The sequence below is a fragment of the Anarrhichthys ocellatus genome, unplaced genomic scaffold, assembly GCF_004355925.1.
Source record: "Anarrhichthys ocellatus isolate YVR2014 unplaced genomic scaffold, GSC_Weel_1.0 scaffold21, whole genome shotgun sequence".
NCBI classification, from domain to species: domain Eukaryota; kingdom Metazoa; phylum Chordata; class Actinopteri; order Perciformes; family Anarhichadidae; genus Anarrhichthys; species Anarrhichthys ocellatus.
This window is the reverse complement of record NW_022280051.1, coordinates 1331473-1352855: the sequence shown is the minus strand read 5'-3', so window position 1 is coordinate 1352855 and position 21383 is coordinate 1331473. Positions and strand designations below refer to the sequence as shown.

General features: G+C 39.1%; 2 protein-coding genes across 2 annotated transcripts in view; both read right to left on the bottom strand.

Annotated features, from left to right (window-relative positions):
- The window catches only part of LOC116390043 (collagen alpha-1(I) chain-like), an 11107-nt gene extending 3798 nt beyond the window's left edge, over positions 1 to 7309 (bottom strand). Inside the window, exons 1-24 of the mRNA XM_031859284.1 lie at positions 7070 to 7309; positions 6920 to 6955; positions 6281 to 6307; positions 6094 to 6153; positions 5621 to 5746; positions 5413 to 5484; positions 5103 to 5138; positions 4862 to 4921; positions 4610 to 4654; positions 4469 to 4504; positions 3938 to 3973; positions 3679 to 3735; positions 3329 to 3400; positions 3038 to 3109; positions 2896 to 2931; positions 2700 to 2780; positions 2574 to 2627; positions 2377 to 2430; positions 2210 to 2272; positions 2079 to 2141; positions 1789 to 1905; positions 661 to 738; positions 242 to 295; positions 76 to 124 (exon numbers count right to left, since the gene is read on the bottom strand). Of these exons, the coding sequence (XP_031715144.1) occupies positions 76 to 124; positions 242 to 295; positions 661 to 738; positions 1789 to 1905; positions 2079 to 2141; positions 2210 to 2272; positions 2377 to 2430; positions 2574 to 2627; positions 2700 to 2780; positions 2896 to 2931; positions 3038 to 3109; positions 3329 to 3400; positions 3679 to 3735; positions 3938 to 3973; positions 4469 to 4504; positions 4610 to 4654; positions 4862 to 4921; positions 5103 to 5138; positions 5413 to 5484; positions 5621 to 5746; positions 6094 to 6153; positions 6281 to 6307; positions 6920 to 6955; positions 7070 to 7309 (1624 nt within the window). The remainder of the gene's footprint in view (positions 1 to 75; positions 125 to 241; positions 296 to 660; positions 739 to 1788; positions 1906 to 2078; positions 2142 to 2209; positions 2273 to 2376; positions 2431 to 2573; positions 2628 to 2699; positions 2781 to 2895; positions 2932 to 3037; positions 3110 to 3328; positions 3401 to 3678; positions 3736 to 3937; positions 3974 to 4468; positions 4505 to 4609; positions 4655 to 4861; positions 4922 to 5102; positions 5139 to 5412; positions 5485 to 5620; positions 5747 to 6093; positions 6154 to 6280; positions 6308 to 6919; positions 6956 to 7069) is intronic.
- A 30-nt stretch (positions 7310 to 7339) lies between these two features.
- col7a1l (collagen type VII alpha 1-like) overlaps positions 7340 to 21383 on the bottom strand; it is a gene marked incomplete at its 3' end in the record, with an annotated part of 35243 nt that continues 21199 nt past the window's right edge. Inside the window, exons 37-81 of the mRNA XM_031859283.1 lie at positions 21285 to 21356; positions 21097 to 21156; positions 20784 to 20819; positions 20634 to 20678; positions 20419 to 20454; positions 20180 to 20224; positions 19358 to 19429; positions 19243 to 19275; positions 18582 to 18653; positions 18388 to 18447; positions 18247 to 18282; positions 17534 to 17614; positions 17265 to 17297; positions 17067 to 17111; positions 16870 to 16941; positions 16696 to 16731; positions 16381 to 16407; positions 16127 to 16165; positions 15979 to 16041; positions 15580 to 15618; positions 15434 to 15487; positions 15278 to 15310; positions 14986 to 15051; positions 14734 to 14778; positions 14535 to 14570; positions 14431 to 14457; positions 14286 to 14357; positions 14126 to 14188; positions 13876 to 13911; positions 13753 to 13791; positions 13634 to 13669; positions 13404 to 13538; positions 12970 to 13068; positions 12510 to 12713; positions 11937 to 12044; positions 11154 to 11198; positions 10654 to 10746; positions 10236 to 10292; positions 9905 to 10006; positions 9624 to 9677; positions 9448 to 9498; positions 8035 to 8088; positions 7901 to 7954; positions 7740 to 7778; positions 7340 to 7639 (exon numbers count right to left, since the gene is read on the bottom strand). Of these exons, the coding sequence (XP_031715143.1) occupies positions 7340 to 7639; positions 7740 to 7778; positions 7901 to 7954; positions 8035 to 8088; positions 9448 to 9498; positions 9624 to 9677; positions 9905 to 10006; positions 10236 to 10292; positions 10654 to 10746; positions 11154 to 11198; positions 11937 to 12044; positions 12510 to 12713; positions 12970 to 13068; positions 13404 to 13538; positions 13634 to 13669; positions 13753 to 13791; positions 13876 to 13911; positions 14126 to 14188; positions 14286 to 14357; positions 14431 to 14457; positions 14535 to 14570; positions 14734 to 14778; positions 14986 to 15051; positions 15278 to 15310; positions 15434 to 15487; positions 15580 to 15618; positions 15979 to 16041; positions 16127 to 16165; positions 16381 to 16407; positions 16696 to 16731; positions 16870 to 16941; positions 17067 to 17111; positions 17265 to 17297; positions 17534 to 17614; positions 18247 to 18282; positions 18388 to 18447; positions 18582 to 18653; positions 19243 to 19275; positions 19358 to 19429; positions 20180 to 20224; positions 20419 to 20454; positions 20634 to 20678; positions 20784 to 20819; positions 21097 to 21156; positions 21285 to 21356 (2904 nt within the window). The remainder of the gene's footprint in view (positions 7640 to 7739; positions 7779 to 7900; positions 7955 to 8034; positions 8089 to 9447; positions 9499 to 9623; positions 9678 to 9904; positions 10007 to 10235; positions 10293 to 10653; positions 10747 to 11153; positions 11199 to 11936; positions 12045 to 12509; positions 12714 to 12969; positions 13069 to 13403; positions 13539 to 13633; positions 13670 to 13752; positions 13792 to 13875; positions 13912 to 14125; positions 14189 to 14285; positions 14358 to 14430; positions 14458 to 14534; positions 14571 to 14733; positions 14779 to 14985; positions 15052 to 15277; positions 15311 to 15433; positions 15488 to 15579; positions 15619 to 15978; positions 16042 to 16126; positions 16166 to 16380; positions 16408 to 16695; positions 16732 to 16869; positions 16942 to 17066; positions 17112 to 17264; positions 17298 to 17533; positions 17615 to 18246; positions 18283 to 18387; positions 18448 to 18581; positions 18654 to 19242; positions 19276 to 19357; positions 19430 to 20179; positions 20225 to 20418; positions 20455 to 20633; positions 20679 to 20783; positions 20820 to 21096; positions 21157 to 21284; positions 21357 to 21383) is intronic.

The window sequence follows — 21383 nt, the reverse complement described above, 5'->3', positions numbered from 1 at the left end:
ACACACACACACACACACACACACACACACACACACACACACACACAAACACACAGACACACACACACATCTTACCACACTTTTCTACCACCTGCTGGGTGACTAGCTCCTTCACTTCTTCAGCCTTGACACAGAGAATGACAAGATTCAAAGTAAGTTAATCCATTTAGCTAACTCTGTATATGTACAGTATGTATTTTAATGGTGTGTCTTTGTGTTTGTGATTGTGATAAACACGTACTGAGAGTCCAGGCTCCCCCTTCTCCCCTCTTCCTCCTTCAATACCCATTTTGCCCTAAAGCAAAAACACATTCACAAATGTATGAGCTTAGTTATATTTAAAGCTATAATTATTTGTACAAAGCATTTTAATTTGAACAACCAGCATCTATAACCAAGATTAATACCACATTCATGTCATATTGTAGCGTAAATACAAACAGCCAAGTGAGAAAACAGTCACACAAGACTCTCTGATGTCTACGATATCTTGCACTCAGCAGAAACACAAAGACTTTGTGAACAAGGAAACACAAAAAGTCCTGCAAACAGAAATTGTAGTTTACATCACCGTAATCAATGACAGATAAAATCCACCAATTTCCCTTTCACACACAAAAAGTGTGTGTGTGTGTGTGTGTGTTCATGCAAGACTCTCACACTCTGTCCTCTTAGTCCTGGAATACCGGGTCCTCCCCTCTGACATTGCTTCGATCTGCCCCTTCTGCCCTTGTCCCCCTGTTTGACAAAAATCAAAGTGTGTCCAGAGAAAACACATTGTGAGTTTTAAGATTATTTAAAAAAAAAAAAACCTGCTGAGCATAATGAAAGACAGACCAATTAGCTACACCCTTTGTATATCCTCATAAGTTTCCAGCTCTCTGCCAACACTGAAAGTCTGCTAACTGTTGCTGAAAGGACCTAATTGAGGAAGATATTGCTTGAAAGCTGCAGACGGAAATAGACCTCTACGTATGTGTATGCATGTTAATTAAGGACATGACTGTGCCGTCTCCACTGCTGCATTATACAGAGCACATGCAGCTAGTCTCTCTGAACAAGACACAGACATGATGATGACTGTAATCAAGCTCAGCTCATCCTCCTGTCCATTGTGGTCTGTCACATTCAAGTCTCCTCTTGTAACTTGGACTTTTTTGCACAAAAATATAAAGTTTTTTAAAGACTGACAGATGGCTGTGTTTGTGCACAAGTACCTGCTCTGTCTCATACAAGCATTAACAAATAAATACAGGATTATTGGCATTGAAGCAAGTAGATACTCATACATGCATTTATTCTCTTAGATAAGTTAATACGAGGGCATTGAACTGGCATCCAAACTGATTTTATTGTATCCTGAAAGCAGATTCAGACCCTGAATCCTCATGAAATGTAGTTAGTTAGCCGTAGTTAGGAATGTTCTTGGCTGCATATACTGGGTTTACCTGCGTTTAAAAAGTTATGTTCTTGTCATATCAAACTGTGCTTTCATAAATTATATAATTTAAGTACGCCATTATTGATAAAAAAGGGGACGTGACACAAACAGAGATTAACCGTTGATTAGAGGGAACTATTATCAATCTGTTATCTTGAGAAAAATGATGCAGTGAAGTTGTGATCAAGAGAACAGCTTGATAACCTGATATAATGAGGTAATTAATCTATGACGTTGATAACAAGCCCATGTTTTTCCTCCATTTTTCTTTTAATTCATCAGCAGCTCAAAATATACAAGTCACTATCATATTTCCTAAATACACTGAGGGAGCAGGAACACGGTACCTTAGGTCCTGTGACCCCTCGGGGTCCTGGAGGTGCTGGTGGTCCCTCATCTCCATCCCTTCCTGGACTCCCTAAAGACCCCTTAAACCCTGGAAAACCTGAGAAGCCTGATTCCCCCTGCATGGAGTAAAGAAGTGCATTAACACACTAAGACGTCTTTTGTGTACAGGGGAAGATAAAAAAAACACATAGTTTTTTCCTGGGAATTTAACAATATACAACTGTGACAAGCAGATAATCAGTAAAATGAGATGGATAATGACCAGTGATGTTGATGTTAATTTACTAACCTTGTCTCCTTTCACTCCTGGAGCACCATCAGCACCATTGATGCCTCCCTGTCCCTTATCGGCCTGAAGTGATAAGGGTGATTGTGAGTTTGTATACATTTGGGGAAAAGAGGAAACACTTGAATGTTTACCTTGCGCCCTGTGAGTCCATTCAGCCCAGGTACACCAGGGATTCCGTGTAACCCCATATCTCCCTGTTTTGCAAAGACAAGGTAATGGAGATTACCGGCAGAATTTCTTCACATGACATTGTTATAGAACGTGTAACTTTGATCTAACATGCTAATTTAGGCCTAACCTTTTCTCCATCCAGGCCTGGATTCCCAGTGCGTCCAGGTAAACCTATGAAGCCCTTGAATAGCAGGTAAAAGAAATGACAAGATAGTGATATCATGCAAATAGAGAACCTGAAACTCAACAAAAGATTCATACGGAGCTGAGGTGGGGAAAAAAATTATTTGTGGGAAAACTGTGACAAATTATAAGTGCTTCCACCTTTTCTCCATTCTCCCCATGGTCTCCTGGTGAGCCTGGTTCTCCTTGATCACCCTGTGAAAAAAAAGGTTGATTCTTTAAAAATCGAAAGGATCACGATTGGTTATATATTGTTTGTCAATGTACCTGATTGCCCTTCTCGCCCAGCAGTCCTTTGTCTCCTGTGTCCCCCTTGGCCCCATCATCTCCGTGATCTCCATTGCGACCCTTAAATCAAATTGTGTGTTTTTACTGTGTGTGATTCCCTGAAGTTTGAACTGAATTTTGGTTCAATTTACGATTACTGAATGCGTGTTTGCTCGTGTTTGTACTGTAGCTCTACCATCACTCCATGAATTCCTGGCTCTCCTGGATCTCCCTGTAGGAGAAGAGGAACATGTCACACACAGTACTAACATGAAAGTGTTGAATGGTTAAACTAGTGTTGTTGCAGTGCCAAGATATTCAAATGAACCATTATTTACCTTCTGGCCTACTGGTCCTCGTGCTCCAAAGCGCCCCAATGCCCCCTTGGTGCCTGCATCACCCTTTATGCCCTTTCAAAAAACATTTAAAAGACTTTCCATTGTTATGTATTTTTTGCAGTGCCGTTTATTATAAATCAAAGTATGAAGCAAACTGATAATTGTCTATCACAGACTTGATGATGACCTGTATAACATTACTGTTGACATCACATATCCATGCTCGAAATATCTTCTGGAAAGTTTTCTTCTTCTTTGTGGTTTTTAAATGTTTACATCAGGATTTATTACCTTGACTCCAGGAGGACCATCCTCGCCCTTTTCTCCTTTATCACCATCAAAACCCGGTAGGCCTCGCTCACCCTGAAACAAAACATCTACTCAATACTTCATCGGTCTTCTTATGCGTTTACTTTGTGAGCGCTTTAGATATGTTTGGAGGTTTATTAAAAGCATTTCTTTCGAATTCCAAGTGTGCAGCATTTGATTTGTATAGCTTTGACATTAAGGACATTCTTTTCTTATTTATTGTGTGTATATTTGTTGAGCTGGGTGGTGAAAGGAGTACAATTACCCTTGTAAGAACAAATAAAGTTGCATTGAAATGTGTTACTTTGTGTTAATAGAATAGATGATCTCACAGCCTCTCCTTTGGAACCTTTAAATCCACGGGGTCCTTGGATTTGAAGCAAACTCCCCTGTAGGAAGTGATTAAATGGTGAAACACAGCTGCAAATGAATGTAATCTGCAATAAATGATAAAGCAAGTAATGTGTTTTCCAATGGATATATATGGAGCCATGAATATGGTGTACTTCTTCTTCTATGATACATAATGTGTACTGTCAAGCAAACAAACTGCATGCAAAGCCCCACAAAGAACCATGGAAATCATCATACCCTTTCTCCTCTGACTCCAAGTAACCCATGATCACCCTGCAAAGAAAGATGTTTTTAATTCCCATACATACACTATTTCAATTCCGAATGTCGTACATATATTGCTTCATAGTTATTCCTGTAAATATTAAGTACAAGAGGTCGAGAAGTACATTGATCATCTAGCATCTCAGACATTGCAGCACCAGCATGTACACCATAGTGTGTAGATTTTTACAGAAACTGCATCATAAATAGAAAAACATCAAGTTACTAGTAGCAGTCCTTTGGAAGAACACACTGACAGAGGTCAGAAAACCGCATGAATGTATCAAAGTATGTACGTATGTTGCCTGCTTCAGCCAAACATCTATCAACTTGCAAAGTCTTGTTTGCTTAAATCAGTCTCCAAATTGGCATCAAACATCATAGTATTCCAGTGTTATAATTTCCAGTATATGATTAATTAAGTTGGTAAAATAAGTGAAAAAATATCAATTTTAAAAGTGTGTCAAACTAAATTTTGACAAATCATGTCAAATAACAGCTCACCTTTTCACCTTTGCTGCCATGCCAGCCTTTTGGACCCTAGTGAAAAAGGTTCAAATAAAAGGATTTTGTACAAAAGTGAAACTCTGATCGTCTTAAATGAAATTTTGTTACTCAGTTGTATGGTTTTGAAAAGTTGCTTACTAAATACCCAGGAGCTCCTCTAATGCCGAGAGTGCCTTTTTCACCCTGGAAAGAAAAGAAAGGAGTCTGCTAAATACAGTAAGGGTATAAACCGGGGAAAGATCGGATAAGCTGTCACACAAACTGGTGAACAAATCAGTGTGTGATAGTTTACATGACATAAACAAAGCTAAAAAATAGATTAAACATGTTTCAAGGTGTTGTCCCCCGTCACAGGGTTTGTCTGTGATGAATAGGCTGAGCTTAACTCACCCTTCTGCCTGGGAAGCCAAGCAACCCTCTGGCACCAGGCTCGCCAGGAGCACTGGTACCCTGGTGAGGATACATAATAGGGTTATAAAGAATGGTCAACGTTTTTCTACACTGCACAAATGTAAACAGTATGCTGCTGCTACGAACATAAATCAAGTTCTCACAATATTACGTTCGATTCGTGGGCCGATCAAAGTAAAAAGTTAATTCGACCCAAATATCATATATGCAGTATTTGCACCTTTTCTCCTTTGACTCCAGGCACACCAGAAGGACCCTTTATTAGAGAGATGCAGTGGTAGAAAGAGAAAATATCATCATTTCCAGTTGACATACGATCAGATAAAATGTCCCTAATATCAAAGAATGATTAAAGAGAGTCAAACAGTATATTTGAAAGAGTTTTACTCAAACTTCGTATGGAAAACTTCACTGTATATGATGCTAAGTTGCTTACATTATAAGTGTATTTCTTGGACTGAGTGAACAGCTCCATGAAAAATCACTCAAATCAGAAAAGCTTGCAAATGTATCTATTTGTATTTTCTTACGTGAGGTCCTCCTGCTCCTCGAGGTCCAGGAGCTCCAGGCGATCCATTCTTCCCCCTTTTCCCCCGATCACCCTGCGTCATCAACACACAAAACCTCTTACGTCTCTATTTTAAACACCAGAAGAACAACCTTCTCTGTCCATTTCTGCATTCATTCACACCAAAGCGAGCTAAATGGCAACTTGTTAGTTGATATTTAATGATGTACCTCCCTGCCCGGCTCTCCCGAGTCCCCCGGGGAACCCCTAAGTCCGTAGGAGCCCTGCATGCCCGTGTTACCACGAATACCCTGGATGCCCTGAGCACCTGGAGGCCCTGGCTCGCCTGGTTCACCCTGAGGAAGAGGAAATGGGAGAGAAAGATAGAAACTAATTAAATGTTTGGAGACAAGCACACAGTTAAAGTTCACTTTGTTTCATGCCATGTAAAAAATTCGGTTCTTCTGTTCATTTTGAATAATTGTTTTCAAATAAAGTCGATTATTTTCCTTTAGCAATTTACATGCTCAAACACAATTTTAAATGAGTGAGTGAGTCACTGAGCCAATTACATTTGCTAAATTAAAACAGCGATGAGAAGCAGAGTCAATCAATGAGAGAGTGATGGAAACGACTGTGGGGATTAATTGATTCAGAAGGGATGTTGTAAAGAAGAGATTGCTTGTGTTTTTTTTTCTTGAACCTTATGTCCTGGAGGACCAGCCTGGCCTTCTGGACCTCTGTGGCCAATGCCTGGCTCTCCCTGAAACCACAAAACATCATGTCGATAACATATTTCACTGGCATTTCTTTTAATTAAAAGCACAACTACCAGATTTCACTGTTAAAAACTTAAATAACGATGTTAATTACAGATTACGAGTATTTACCTTGTGTCCGTTTTCACCAATTTCCCCCTAAAAAGTGTGGACAAAAAGAGCAAATATCAGTTAGAAAGTGCACCTCAGCACATTGTTCTTCATGCACGTAAATACATAATAAAAAAAGAATTGTCAGCATGTTTAACAAGGGGAATTATTAACGTCTGCTTTACTCTACTGTCTCCCAGTCACACAGAAATAGAGCAGAGGGTGACATCAAAGGCCTGGACTCAAATGGCTTCACTGACAGGCATAATGGGAGAGAAGTTCTCCCTCAGCTCTGATGCTGATTTACTGATGCACTGTGGGTAGGTGGGCAGAGCAGCGGTGGTATTTCTATAGACTGGTGATGTGTGGCGACTGTCATTCTTGCTCTGTGATCTCACGATGATGATAATGATGCTTTAAACTATAATAAGTGAGGTGATATCAGTGACTCGGTAAATCCTGCCTTTAAATCAATGCTCCCAAAATTTAAACACTTACCATTTTTTCGTGTTTTAAATTACATTAGGACTGACTCTGTAATATGACAGTACCTGGAATTAACATGATGTTCAATTCTTCGTAATGTAACATTTCTGATTTTGTTTGCTTTACAAGGTTGACCCTGTTCAATAAAGTTGTATTTAAAATATCGTTAGTCACCTTTCGTCCCGGTGCTCCATTCTCACCTGGATGTCCCTGTTGCATAAGAAACGTAGAGTACATTAGAGGACATTTATACTGCCTACTGTGCAAAACACAAGTTGAGTATTTCATAATGTTGAGCATGTTTTTAAAATGTTGTGCCCTTACCTTGAGGTAAAAATACTCTGGAGGGTACGGCTGTCCAGTTTCTTCATCATAACCCCCCTCTCTCCCCCTCTCCATCTCCACCCTCCTCCTCTCCCACTCCTGCCTCTCCCTCTCCAAGTCTCTCTCACCCTCGTGCTCTGTCCTCTCCAGCTCTTTCTCCCTCTCCATATTTTTTCTCTCCAGCTCCAACTCGGCCTCCCTCTCTTTCTCCAGCTCCTCTCTCTCCCTCTCCATTTCCATCCTTGCCCTCTCTCTCTCCCTCTCCAGGTCCTCCTCCTCTCCTCCTCTCTCTCGATCGACGTCCTCCTCCGTCTCCCAGTCGTAGTCTCCACTCCTCTCCTCCTCCCCATAGACAGGACCAGGTCCTGTTTCTGCAATTCCATCTGTCTCTACTCCTTTCTCTTTTTCCATTTCCCACTCCTCCACTTTTTCTACTTCAGTCGCTTCCTCTCCTCCTCGTGCTCCTGTATAAATCTCTCTTTCTGCATCACTGTGTCGCTGCCTCTCCCTCCGCTCTTGCATCTGCCTCCTGGAATGTGTTTGGAGGTCAGAGTTTTCTTGCATCTTTTGCTAGAGAAACACATTTTATAACACAAACCATTGTATATATAAGTCGCAACATCCTAATTTGGATTAATATATATGTTTTAATAGTTGATGACAGACTTACATTCCAGCTGTTGTAACCTTGAGCTCCAGAGGACAGATGCTGAAATTAAAATGAAGGGGCAATCACATTATGCTCCACGGATGGTTACCATGAAATTGTATTTTCATACTTTATTTGATGAAATGTAGGACATTTTAATTTTTAAGACTGGAAAAACCTACTTTTTGTGCCTCCTTGAAATGCCTTCTTCCACCTGGGGCACCTGGCATGAACACCTAAAATAACAAAAAGATTTTTACTGCCATTTTTTATTATATATATCAATCTGTTTTCTACAAAACCAGGAGACACTTACCATGGTGTCGGGCCAAGGCGCGCTTTTCTTCACCCTGATTTGGAATCGAGGCACCTGTGAAATCCCCCAAAGCTTCTCATGAGCAAATCAAGCGCAATCATTGTGATGCTTCCTTTCAACCAGCTGTGGTAATGTGTGTGCTCGTGGTTCAAATGTAAGAAAGGAAGACACAAATTTGCTGAGAAAGTCATTTCAATATTTTTTTTTACTGAAGGATACATGCACAGAGAGGTTAAAACACAGACACAACAATGTATTAACAGAGAAAAATTTCACCAGTGAAAAGAATGTTTGACCTGGCTGCAGATGTGATTATAGTACCACTACATTCTGAATGACATCACTGGCGTTCAAAGATGTTTGGTGAAGTAACAACACAACACATTTCCAAGTTTTAATAAATAAAATGTCAGTACAACTTGTCAAAAGGAGATATACGTATATATTGAAATTGTTGGCACCAACTTCTGTGTTTTATCCGATGTCTTATTTGTTACAAAGAAGTATTTGTCTAAATAAATAAATTAGGAGTTGTAGACAAGGTTTAGGCTACACTGGCGTTTACATTGAACAAAGTGAAGAACGAAAATAAACTGGACATGAGGAAACAATTCATATATTTTAACAGTGCCTGATTTTCATTATAGCTCTACTCAAAATAAAAGCCCCCATACGAGATATGAACTTTGGTATGGCCATAGGTTTGGTGTGAGTGACACGGTCTCTGTGTGGAAAGAAGTCCTTCCTCATGAAACGTTGGTCAGGTTCAGGGCTCCTCACCAGCAAAACAGTTCACAGTTTATTCACACGCTCCACGTAGTGTGTGCTTTCTTATGCTTAACACCCTATAGTCACAGTGTCTTGGGACTTAAGAGACATCCTGTTTAAAAAAAATGAGACAGAGAAAGTATTAAAAGTATACCTCTCTGGAGGTGTTTCTTTGCCAGTAAATCATTCCAGAAGAGACTAGGTCACTATTTCTGCTCATTCCCATTCAGGCAAGATAGAGAAATCATGCTCAAAGCATGCCGCTCAGAAATGCTCTCCTGTCTCATGCTTCGGTAATGTCTATGATGCTATATTTCCATTCCCACTCTATTCAAATTAGCCTTATACAAACATGTGCACTTTGTTTGCACTGGTGAAATTTTTAAAGGAAATAGAAAGAAGAAAAGGTCTTGAAATGTGATGCCAAGTGCTTATTACTTAAAGCATGTTTTTTTTTTATGTTATTACATATATTATGACACGGAGAAAGTGAAGCCCATCCTTCATTTCTTCAGCACTTGTCCATCATTTTCAGGCGTCTTGTGTTTAGCGTTAATAAAAGAGATTCGCATTTCAAGGCATGCAAGGGTCTTCAGACACATTCAGTTAAGATTCAAGCCTTTTCAAATCAAATCAAAGCTCTACCTTGTCTGCTTCTTCTGTGGTGATGGGAGGTGTAGGCAGTGACACTTCATCCTGGTCATAACAATAGAGGACAGATAAGAATGTGACAGTGACAATAGCGCCTCAAGAGTGAAGCACCGCGTTGATTAGAAATTCTATATGTGACACCAACAAGTCCAGCTGCCCCCCCCCCTTACCTTTTCTATACCACCCGTGGGTTGAGATAGTGGCTGTGTGGTTGTCAAGAGAACCTAGGGGATTTGAAAAAAAAGGTTATTGAGAAATAAAAACACATTATATACACACACCGCTACACTTCTTTGTTCCGTGTATGTCAGCGGATAGATTGGGATGAGGGATTTTGACCTGTTTTATTGGTACTTGGTTGCGTTTGATATACGTTTATTATATATAAAATATATATGTAAATGTTGAGAACAATTTTAAGAAATAAATCAGACATTGAGTGTAGTTTCACCTGTGCATCTATTTGTCTGTCTGTGGAGGGTGTTAGAGGATGACTGGAGGCTCCCGCCGTTGTTTGTAACTGAGCAGGACTGTGTGTGGGTAATTGTTCCTCCTACAAAAGATAAAATGAGCATACATATGTTATTATTGCTCATAACTGAGCTCAGCTGTCTCTGCTTCCTTTCTATCAGAGTGCAGTCGTGCAACAGTAAATTACTTTTTGTTATCATCTAGGCTACCGATTAATAATCCTCCACCTTTTTATCCACTGGAAGAGGGTGAGCTGCAAAACATTTTATTCCCAATCCAGCTAAAACAGATGTTGTATGAAGCACATTTACCTGTCTGTTGTCTTTCCTCTCCTTAGAAACTGAAGAGTCACTTGGGGAAAGTTCTTCCTGTTTAAAAAAAAGGAAAAAAAAATATTTCATTATAACTTTTAAACATTCCCAACCTCCAGAGACCCCAGTGGATGATGTGCAGAGCAGATGCAGTAAGCTGTAATGACGAACTAATTTATTCTTAATGATTAATTCAGGTAGTGGGTGTGTCATTAATCAACTCTCTCCAGTGTTTAGCGTGGGCACAAATGATACGCTGCTATTAAAAAAAACCTGATATGATGACAGGTCTGTTAGCAAGAAGCCACCCACCACGACATCGCTCCAAATCTGTAACAACCCCACGTCATCGATCATCACTTCGAACTGAAGTTTCCCACAGTTCATGAACTAGTTATTCATCGCAGCAGCTGCCTACCTCGTATTCATAACTGTAGTCTTCGCTGTTATAAAACTCCTCTTCTTCTTCTTCTTCTTCTTCTTCTTCTTCTTGCTTGTCCTCATCACTTGTCTTTAGATAAAAGAGAAGTGACAATAATTACAGGAAGATACTGTTACACATCATCATTTATAATGTGCGTCGATGGCTGGAAGACGACAATGCCAAGCGATTGCAAAATAAAACTATTATCAAATCTGTTATTAATATAATGAGAAGCACAAGGACGTTAAGACAAAAGCATGCATTTAGTTTTACCAGCCACACCATGTATACAATGAAATCAAAAGTCTGCTTGTTATATCTTAAAAATGTTAGTTTATTATGATTTTTTAAAACAGTTTAAGTACTAAAGCTGTTATTTACACATAAATAATGTTATGTTAATGGATGTGTTAGTTGGTTTTTATTTTGTTTAGTTGGGGCAAAAGATGAGTTAAGTTTTCAGGTTTAGTTTGGACCCCTTCCAGGACATTTACCAGGCGTTGTCTCTGCCTCTTATGTCGTCTTTTATTTCCTTTGCCCTGGTTAAGAAGTTCACAGTCAGAGAGAAAAACAAATGAAAGGTTTCTCATGCTTAAGACGTTTATGATCAAGCATGAAACTATGAGGTTGATACTGCAAGTTGAGGGTGATGTATAAAAAGGGAATAGGTAGTTAATGAATGTCAAAAATTGTAACACTTTTACATAAAGATGTTTGGAAGTCCTTCGTGTTAAAGTTATTAAACGGTTTAGACCTATTTGTACAGGACCATACGGGCGGTTTCTACCCATTTATTACAAATCAAATATACTTGGAGGCATTCCATAAATTGATTAGATTATCTCATTAGTTTTTCATATATTCTAATGTCACTTGTTGCTGTATGCACTTTCATGTCAAGCACATTTAGCTAACGTGTAATGAAATGTGCTGTATGAATATAAAGGCCTTTCCTACCTTCCAGGCAGATACTGATCTTAGGTCATGACAGTATTTCTGTTTTTTTCATGAAATTGTTGAAGCATACTCTGTGAGTTGATTGTTAACTGAAATCGGTAAATACTTGAAAAGTAGGAAGGGTGAGCAAAAACATGAAATACTACTATGGTCCTTAGATATTATAAATTAAAGTTGTCAATCAAGAAACATTATTACAACTTGTTAAAACAAACGAATATGTTTTATGTTAAATATAATAAATGAAACAATACTCATGCGTGTTTTTGATCAGTCAGTGTCAAACGCAGTCACCAATAAGATGTCCATGTTTGCTCTACCTTCCCACGTTCCCTGTTCTTCTTCTTTTGTCCCGAGTTCTTCTTCAGGGAGTCTTCCTGAGCGAGGAGGACAGTCTCCGCCACAGTTTCTGGCAACCCTGAAACCGTCTGACAGGCACATTTTTGTTTTGATCCTTTTGTAATCAACAGAACATAAACGTTAGGCAACATAAACTGTATCTGACATCTGAGGTTTGTCAGGTTTTCAGTACTTCAATTTTTTTTTTTTTTTATCAAAAACGTGGCAAAGCATGTGAGAGCTAAGCACAGGGAGAGACCTTTCATGAAAATCGAATTTTTGGTTTCAAGGATGCTAATAATGATTATTATTTTATGTCAATGATAATGTTATCAGTAATGTAAGACACTGAGATCCCACTGCGCTAACATCCAGAAACTGCCGGGTGTGAATATGCACAACTTGGTTTCATCCCATGTTGCTGAAAAATGATCTTAAACTACCTCTGTAGAAACAAAACAAATATTAACATGTTTAATGTACTCAGCATGTTTTCAACAGTTCAGTAAATCGTACATTTAAAGTCAGCATACTTTGTTGTAAAATGTCCTCACCTCCTGTGTCGCAGTATAATTGAACGTCGAGTTGACCAGTGTCAGATTCATTTTGAGGGAAGATATGCCTCCACTGTTCCCATCCACCATCTCCTTTTCTCTGGAGCCCTTTAACTTGATGTGAATCCTGTCGAGCTCCCGCTCCCCGTTCAGGGTGGACCCGGTCCATAAAGTCGGACCCTCTGCAGTTTCACTTGAAGGGTCCTTGAAACCAAAAGACAGAATATTTTGGACTAGTAGCGTCTGCCTAAGCTAAAAGCAAGTGAGTCACGATATACAGTGCACAGTGGGTGAACATCTGGCGGCAATTTGAAAGATTTATTTATTTCCTGTTTAAAATGTATTTATTTCCTGTTTAAAATCCTGGAGACAAGTTGATTTGTCTTGGAAACAACAGAAAGACTTCTTAAGATTTTTTTAGGGTTTAAAGATTCAAGATGAAGATTTTTAAGTTACTCACAACTGTCAAAGACTCTGGAAGCGGTCCATCTAAATCAGGGTTCTCAATGGTGTCCAACTCTTTCAGCGGCTGGCTGGTGAGGTCAAACTTCACTGAATTCTGTTGAAACAAATGAATAAAAAAAACAAGTATCAATTTGTTCTTACTGCTCTTTTGTTTTGGACGTTTTTAATGACATAAAGGACTCGGGATTGAAACGGCTGCTGAAAAAAAGAGACCATGGAACTGACTATTAAGAGTTGGGAGAATTTAAAGTTTTTAGGTGAATGCATACGGGTTCAGGAAGAAATCATTCCGACTGATTTGGAAGCACAGCTAGCATCTTTTAATGTTGTTCAGAAAATATTTGTAGAAGTGTATTACAATCCCATGAGGCGTGAGATGCATGACACTTTTTAAATAACTCTCACACTTCTTCCCTGGAGTTTACGTACTGTGAACTCAGTGATGACGTTGGAGGTGTGAGTTTCTGTGTTTTCTTTTGTTTTCTTGGAGTTGCGAAGCACATGAAGCAGATCCTCTATTCCATCCTGCAGCAGCCTGTCAATCAAAGCCTTCAGCAAAGGCAGCTGGGGAAAAGAAAGTGTTCATTGAGAAGATCAAACTGTACTACACGGTTACCAATTCTATCAAACTGAAAATGTAAACAATGCTCAAAGCTCACCCTTATACCGTAGGCTTCAAACATCACTTCAATGTCCTAAATAAGAGGGGAAACATATGTTCAAGGTGCAAAACAAGAACATGTATCCTTGAGGAGAGATTAGTACACCCTGTGTTTACCTTCATCTCAGTAGATTTCCCTGGAGCTCCAGCATCACCCTATAGAGACATTCAATTAAATGATCATAATGTAATCTCATTTCCATATACGTATGATTTTGTGTGTTAACAATGATACACTACCGTGTTTCCTTTCAGGCCCGTTTCTCCTTTATCACCCTGCAAAAAAAACATTTTTTTTAAGCTTGCCATATCAGATAAAGGCACAATTCATTGCACCCCACAATGAAAGCACGAAAGTCATCGCTGAATGATGACTCAGATGCCATGAAGGCAAAATATGAATTATGCCATGCAACAGCTGAATTAAAGTGCCATTATTCATGAGCTATAAATATTCAGAAATGTGTTCTGTGTTCTCATCAAAACTCACAGTAGCTCCTGGAGGACCCATTGGGATTGGAAATGCTTCTCGGATGTCATCAATGGAGGCGCCCTGAGAACGGATTCATGTACAAATCAGTCAAGTTTGGGCTGTCTGGCAGGTCTAGGTGGTCCTGATTTATCAACGCTATCAAGGTGGTGATTTTTACCTCGGATGTGACAAGCACCTGCCTACCAGGCAGACCTGGAGGTCCTGGTTCCCCCTTACTGCCATCTTTACCCTGAGAAGGAAGAAAAACACTCAGTTTTCTCACAAACATAAATGTCTGTTTGTCTTATCTCAAAACCGCTTACATTTGCACCCGTGTCTCCATGGCCCCCCTGGAATGAGAGGAAAGTTTACAATTGTATAAAAAAAAACATAAATGTTTAAGTTCGTTGTAATAAATTTCAGTGACCTTTTCGCCGTCATCTCCTTTCGGTGCTCGCTCTCCCTGTGAGAAGAAAATACATTTTCGATTTTAATAATTCACTTAACAATAGCAGCACATTTAAAACATCTGAAAAGTCAAAATAGTACAGTCAGTAAGCGTAACAGTAATCCAGTGGGTATCATTCTGCACAGTGCTGTAATCGTTTGATGAAAATGTGTCTCACATCTTTTCCTGACAGGCCTCTCTTGCCGTCAATGCCAGGTCTCCCCTGTAGAGCAGATGAAAAAAAGCAATCACAATCTCTGGAGATGCTTTTTAAATGGATTATTATGGTGGAAAAGCAGAAGGCTTGTGCAAATTACACACCTGAAACAACAATATATTATGTTAGATTGGCTTAATATCACCATAAGAAATGTAAAGGATGGATTTGTAATGTTTAGCCGCAGGATCCGTGATTCGGAGAGATACTCACTGGAGTTCCAGGTAAACCAGGCATTCCAGCAATCCCAGCCCGTCCTTGATCTCCTTTATCTCCCCTCTGTTCACATGCACACATACAAAAAACAAGCCTTTCAATTAATCAATATACTCTTGACAGTATTAAATAGTATTATGTACTGGTACAAAACACTCACAAATGGCATATCTATACACACATCCGTCAAAATAAAGAATCTATTTCTGATTTGAGCAAAACATTTTTTGTCATGGTTAACTATGTATGAACAATATAAAGTTACAAATAAAACATTGTTGTTACTCACCAGACCAGACTCTCCTTTTTTCCCCTGGTCACCCTGCAGTTATAATGAAACAACTTGTGAGTGTAAGCGCATAGTGTAAATGCACAAAGCTCAATGGAATTATCATGGGCAGATTGTAATAATACAAGTAAAACTGTGAGCACAAGTTGGTATTACCTTCACTCCAGGTGTCCCTGATAAACCATCAAGTCCATTTCTTGCAGAACCACCCTGCAAAACAAACAGTTTCTTACATCAAGACAAACACATCATCGCTGACACAAACAGTATCACAATAAAGTTTAAATGACGCATAAACGTACCAGAGATGGTCCTGGTTGTCCAGGTTTCCCCTCTGGACCCTGTGGAGAGAGATCAATATTGGGGAAATTAACTATAATTGTCTCCTACCAAATACAAAAAATACTAACTATAACTTCCCAAAAGTATTCAAATTACTACATAAATCAGAGAAAACTAGCAAACCCTTACAATTGAGAGGCTGGAACCAGAAAAAATGGCAAATTCTTTGCTTGAAAAATGACTAACAATTATTTTCTTATCCAAATATTTGCAGATTCATTGTCTGCAAGTTGACTAATCAGTTAATGGACTGATTGTTTCAGTACTATCTGATACTTTAAAAGATTTCCCAGCTTTCTATGGTAATCGGGATCAGCAGGATTCTGAACTTGCAGTTTCTATGTTTGTGGGATACTCACTCTTGGTCCAAGCAGACCCGTTTCTCCTCTCAAACCAGGCTGACCAGGCTCTCCTGGTTCACCCTGAAGCAAAGATAAGAGAAGAGGTGTTCAATTAATAGTTTAAAATAAGTTAAATAGAATATAGCATAGTTATTCTTCACGCTACCTTAATAATTCTGGTCATTATGTTGTTGTCTGCAACAATCTGGTAGGAAAAAAATCATAAATAAAAAGTTAACTTGCTAATTGATGGACAATTTCAGCAGATTGAGAACAGAGATTAATTTTGCACGGTCTTATGGGAGATTGGTGTTTTTTCTTTTTCCCTTTATAAGCTTCGTTACAATGAATGCACTTGTCAAACATGGCTGAACTGATGAGAGGCTGTCAAAAAAAAAAAGACAACAGAGGTTTGTTTACTTGTCCTCCCGGAGGTCCAGGTTTTCCCTTTGTGACAACGGCAGCACGATCAAAAGAAGAGCACAATAAAACAAGAGTTAAAAATCTAACATGTCACACTGATAAACACGGCCCATATTTGCAACACAAAGGAAAAGCAGTAGGTGCACTGGTGGGTGGCAGACACAAAGAGCCCAACTTAATTAGTAAATATATCGAAATAGAAATCATCAAGTCACAGAGGGACAGCAAGTTTTGAAGATGGTGACCGAAACAGAAGGATGATCAACCAGGAGAAACAATGAACATGCTGATCATTGGCGAATACAAACATACTTGCTCCCCTTTGTCGCCTTTCTTTCCATCAGTACCCTTCAAGAACAGAAAACCAAAAGTTATCTTGAAACATTGCTGTTTAGGCAGATTTTTTTCACGGAAAAATGATTTGGTTCAACAGAGACAACTTCCACAGAAGTGACATTATGAGTTTAAGTCTAATGAAACTCTTACAGACAGGCCAGACGTCCCAGTGTCTCCTTTGCCTCCTGGGTCCCCTGGTCGACCTGGTAACCCCAGTGGACCCTGATCAACAGCAATTAAAAAGAGCATATCCTCATATTGCTGTTTGCATCAAAAGTCTTAGTAGACACAAAATCAAAATATGTGTATTATTCTGCCTTTAATCTTGGAAAACACAAAATAAATACCCTAATTCCTCTGTCACCAGGCTCTCCAGGTGATCCTTGCTCTCCCTGTGAAAGACAAAACAACGTAACCACTTAAAGTAAGTAAATTCAGTATCCGACTGCATTGATTATAGATCATCATGGAACTAGCTAACCTCCTGAGCAACATCGCTGACCTACAAACCAAACTAAAGCATCAATTAAACATCCTGACTGTACCTTAGTTCCTTGTTCTCCAGTTCCAGGTGCACCCTACACACAAAGTCAACCGTCGTTGTTAATACTTGTATTCAATACATTTCCCTGCTCCAGTTCTCATCCGTACATATCACACGTATCCCATATTGTGTTTGTCTCACATTTTAATAAATACTTTCTCCTGATGTGTTTACGAAAAAAAAACCTCATTAGGAAAATACATATGAAATGTGCTCTAGAGTACAAACAACTTGTATCATTGCTGTAACAGCCACTCAGGATTTACTTACATCTTTACCTCTTAATCCTGCTTCTCCAGGATTGCCGGCTAACCCAATGGTGCCTTTGTCACCTTTAGAGGCATCGCGCCCCTGGACAAACAGATGACTTGTGTTTTAGTAACAGTAACAGCCATGAAATGAAATAGATTTTTAAGTAGGTTTTAAGGATTTTGATCATTGCAATGGAATCCTTCATATACTGAAAGTTAAAAACAAAATAGCCACTAGGAGGTAAACCCTTGTTGGGCATTAGTTTCCCACAATATTTATACCTTGAGCAGACATGGAGCAACATCAGCATTAATTTAGAGTCATGTGACTGACCACCTGACAAAATCGAATATATAATCTTATTTTAGCTTCGATTTGTTCTCCTCTAACCCCAAAAAATCTGTTTCTTTAGCCGCTAAATGCTCCACTTTGTTCACCAGCTAGTTTCCAACTTTGTCCGTCTGCTGTTTAGTGCTAAGCTAGTAATGCACGTTTAGGCTTTTACAGCTTTTTTTATAGAACACAGCTGCTGTGACTGCAATGAGGTTGATGAGAGCGGTCAAAGTGAACCAAAACAGCAACATTTTAACAATAACATGAAAGGTAGAGTTTAGGGTCACTAGTAGGGTCGGTACTCGCGAATGCTTTCACATTAATTTTGCATTTGACTAATTTTTTATATAAAAAATGTTAATTGGAGCAGCTTTAAGAAAGAAGTATTTTTCTCTTACTTTGGGTCCTGGTTTTCCAGACAAACCAACATTTCCCTGTAAACGAAATGTAAAAGGATTAAACATGAATACAATGACCAGCTGTTTTCTGCTTCAGTGTTATATGATGAGAACAAGGTTTAACTTTTTCAGGTGACTCACCCTCTCGCCATTTTCTCCCTTTGGTCCCCGCTGTCCTGGAATCCCAAAACCAGGACTTCCCTGCACACATTAACACAAACCATACCTATATATTTCTAAAACAGTTATTCTGCTCGAACTGATTAAATATTTTCTTAGTAAATCTGAAAAATGACAACATGCTGAAATTATGATAATTATTTCTCATTATTAACCTTGTCTCCTTTGTCTCCTTGTTCACCCTTTATTCCCTGGGGGCCCGTGGCGCCGACTGGACCAATGTCTCCCTGACCGACAGGAAAAATACACACACATGGACACAAACACGGAACATCAGTCAACATGACTCTTGTCACCAGAACAAACAACAGTTCCCAAACAAAACTCTTCACTTTAAATGGCACCCTGTAGACTGAGAGAGTAAGGGGGTCCCAATCAGTGGAGTGTTCAGACCCACTTCAAAAGCTAATGAGAGAAAATCTTAATTGTGTTTGATAAGTCGACCCAGAGGACTGAGTCTGAGTGTCAAGAAATGCCCCGACCAATTAATTAACAATGTCTCGACAGAATAAAACATTAACAGAATCACTTCCCTCTGGCAAACAACTAAGGTTGTGACTAAATTGAACACGGTTAGATGATGTCACTAGTTTAAATCTTTGGACTAATTGGGAAAACCTAACCAGCATGCAACACTTTCCAACAACTTCTCAAAACCCCACATCTGTAGTCAATTTTGCGGAAAAACAAAATTGCAGAAGAATGTAGATGTGCTCAACAGCTCAGAGGTGTTTAAAAAAATAAAGAGAGGTGATGCATGGTACAACAGAAAACATGTTCCTGGATTAATAACCAAAGTGGACTTTGGTTACTTACCCTGGCACCCTTTTTTCCAGTTGGGCCAATTATCTGTTGGGATGAAAAAAGGAAGACTGATTGTGAGTCTAAAGTTCTTCTATTTCTAAAGTTTATAGTAAAGTAGTGTTCTTACACCCTTGGCAGGATCTCCAGCGGCTCCCCTTGGACCCTCGTCTCCTTTTAACCCCAATGGCCCCGTCAGTCCCTGGAAAGATCGAGGTGAATTAAAAATATTTCTGAATTCTCTATTGCCGTTTCTATTACGATTGCTACTTTATATGTTGTGCCAATCGACACATCAAACCTCTTGTTATTCCTCGACTTACTTTCAGCTCTAATCAATTCTAAAACACCATATAAACAAACTATCACTTCCTGCTATCTTCTGTTAGCCAGCACTTTATTAGCTGTTCTGTTCAAAGCTGTATTACAAAGGACAGGATCATGGTCCTCATGACGCCAATACTTTTGCGATAGTCACTTCCAAAAGACGAACTGCATCAAATTAAAAATCAGCGATGCATGACAGAATGGCCCATTTGATAAAGAGAGCCACTGAGGTATGACAATTTGACGCATGATCGTCATCATTGAAACCCCAGAACAAAATGGCTTCTTTATTTGTTCATACATCGTAATCTAAATGTCTGTTTTGAGACGTTAGAAAACACTAAATAGATGGTGTATCGACAGCATTTCCCGCCATTTGGTCCCAGTTGATGAATATATTGCTTCTGCCTCAGGCTTTATTTCTAATCAAAAACAAATTAAAAAGGGGATTTAAATATGCTCAGGTGAGTCAGTGGCAAATATGATTTTGTTGGTTTAGTGGGACATTATGACATGCTCCATTGTGCAGGCAATATGCAAGTTGTAAGACATTGTAAGCTACATTTTGTCTTAGCACTTCAACATGTGTATATATGTGTCTCGTCAAGATGAAATCCTCTCTCACTGTGGGTCCTTGTGTTCCTATCGGTCCCATCTCTCCTCGTTCTCCCTAAAAAGACAAAAGAAATAGGTATGCAACACTGAAAACTGCACGAATATGGATGCACACAGTATTAATAAATCAATTGCAAGCATAACTCTTGGCTGAAATAAATTGATTCTTTTACTTTATCATATTAATTATGAAGTAATTATGTTCAGACTGATGAAGAGAGAGTGGACACGTGTGTGGGATGAACTCACCTTGACCCCTTGCTCCCCATTGAATCCCTTCTTCCCCTGCAGGTAAAAAAAAAAAATCACTGGTTCTGAATTCTTTCATCATCGATTCTTATTCAATATTCACCCTTAAACTGGTTTACTCTCATGAGACTAAGCTGTAAAATAGGCATTTGAGGGCAAAATATGCATGAACTCATTGCTAGCTATTGAACAGAACATAGTGATGAAATGCACACCCGAAGTCCGATGATTCCTTGGAGGCCCTGCTCTCCACGATCACCCTTAAAAGATGAATTACAAATGTTATTTTGCAAACAGGTGTTTGGCTTTTAACCATAATGTCACACTCAGAGTGTTCAAATGTGTTTTTTTTTCATGTTTTTTACCTTTGGGCCAGCTGTTCCTGTTAAACCAATATATCCCTGCAAAAAAACAGTTCAAACACTGAAACGAAAATGGGATTTTATATTATTGCGTCCAGTGTGATCCTGCCCCACCTTAACAATCTTCCCCATAAAAAACAATCAGCCTGTTCTTCTCATTATCTTAGTAGATAGAAACCGCTATGTGGCATTGTGGACACTGAACAGAAAACTTTTTTAATTTCAGAACTTGAAAAAAACAGTATATTCTACTCTCAATAAAATTATCATAATCGTCCATATTTATGGTTAGTTTTGCAAGTCCATTGCAAAGTACCTTCTCTCCCGGCTCTCCACGAAGACCTTGAATACCTTGTACACCAATTCCCTCTTGACCCTGCAAAAAACAAAGAGTATGTATTCGCCATTTATAAGCCAGTTGCTTACTCACTACTTTGATATTTAAGAATTTTTAGTGGACTGGTTCAAAATGTGTATTTTTTTTAAAATCATTAACACTTTTACCATCTCCCCTTTCTGGCCTGGTAATCCTAGCACCCCATCAATGCCAATGGGACCAGGCAAACCTGCAATACCCTACAGAAGTTTGCATGCATGTGTGTG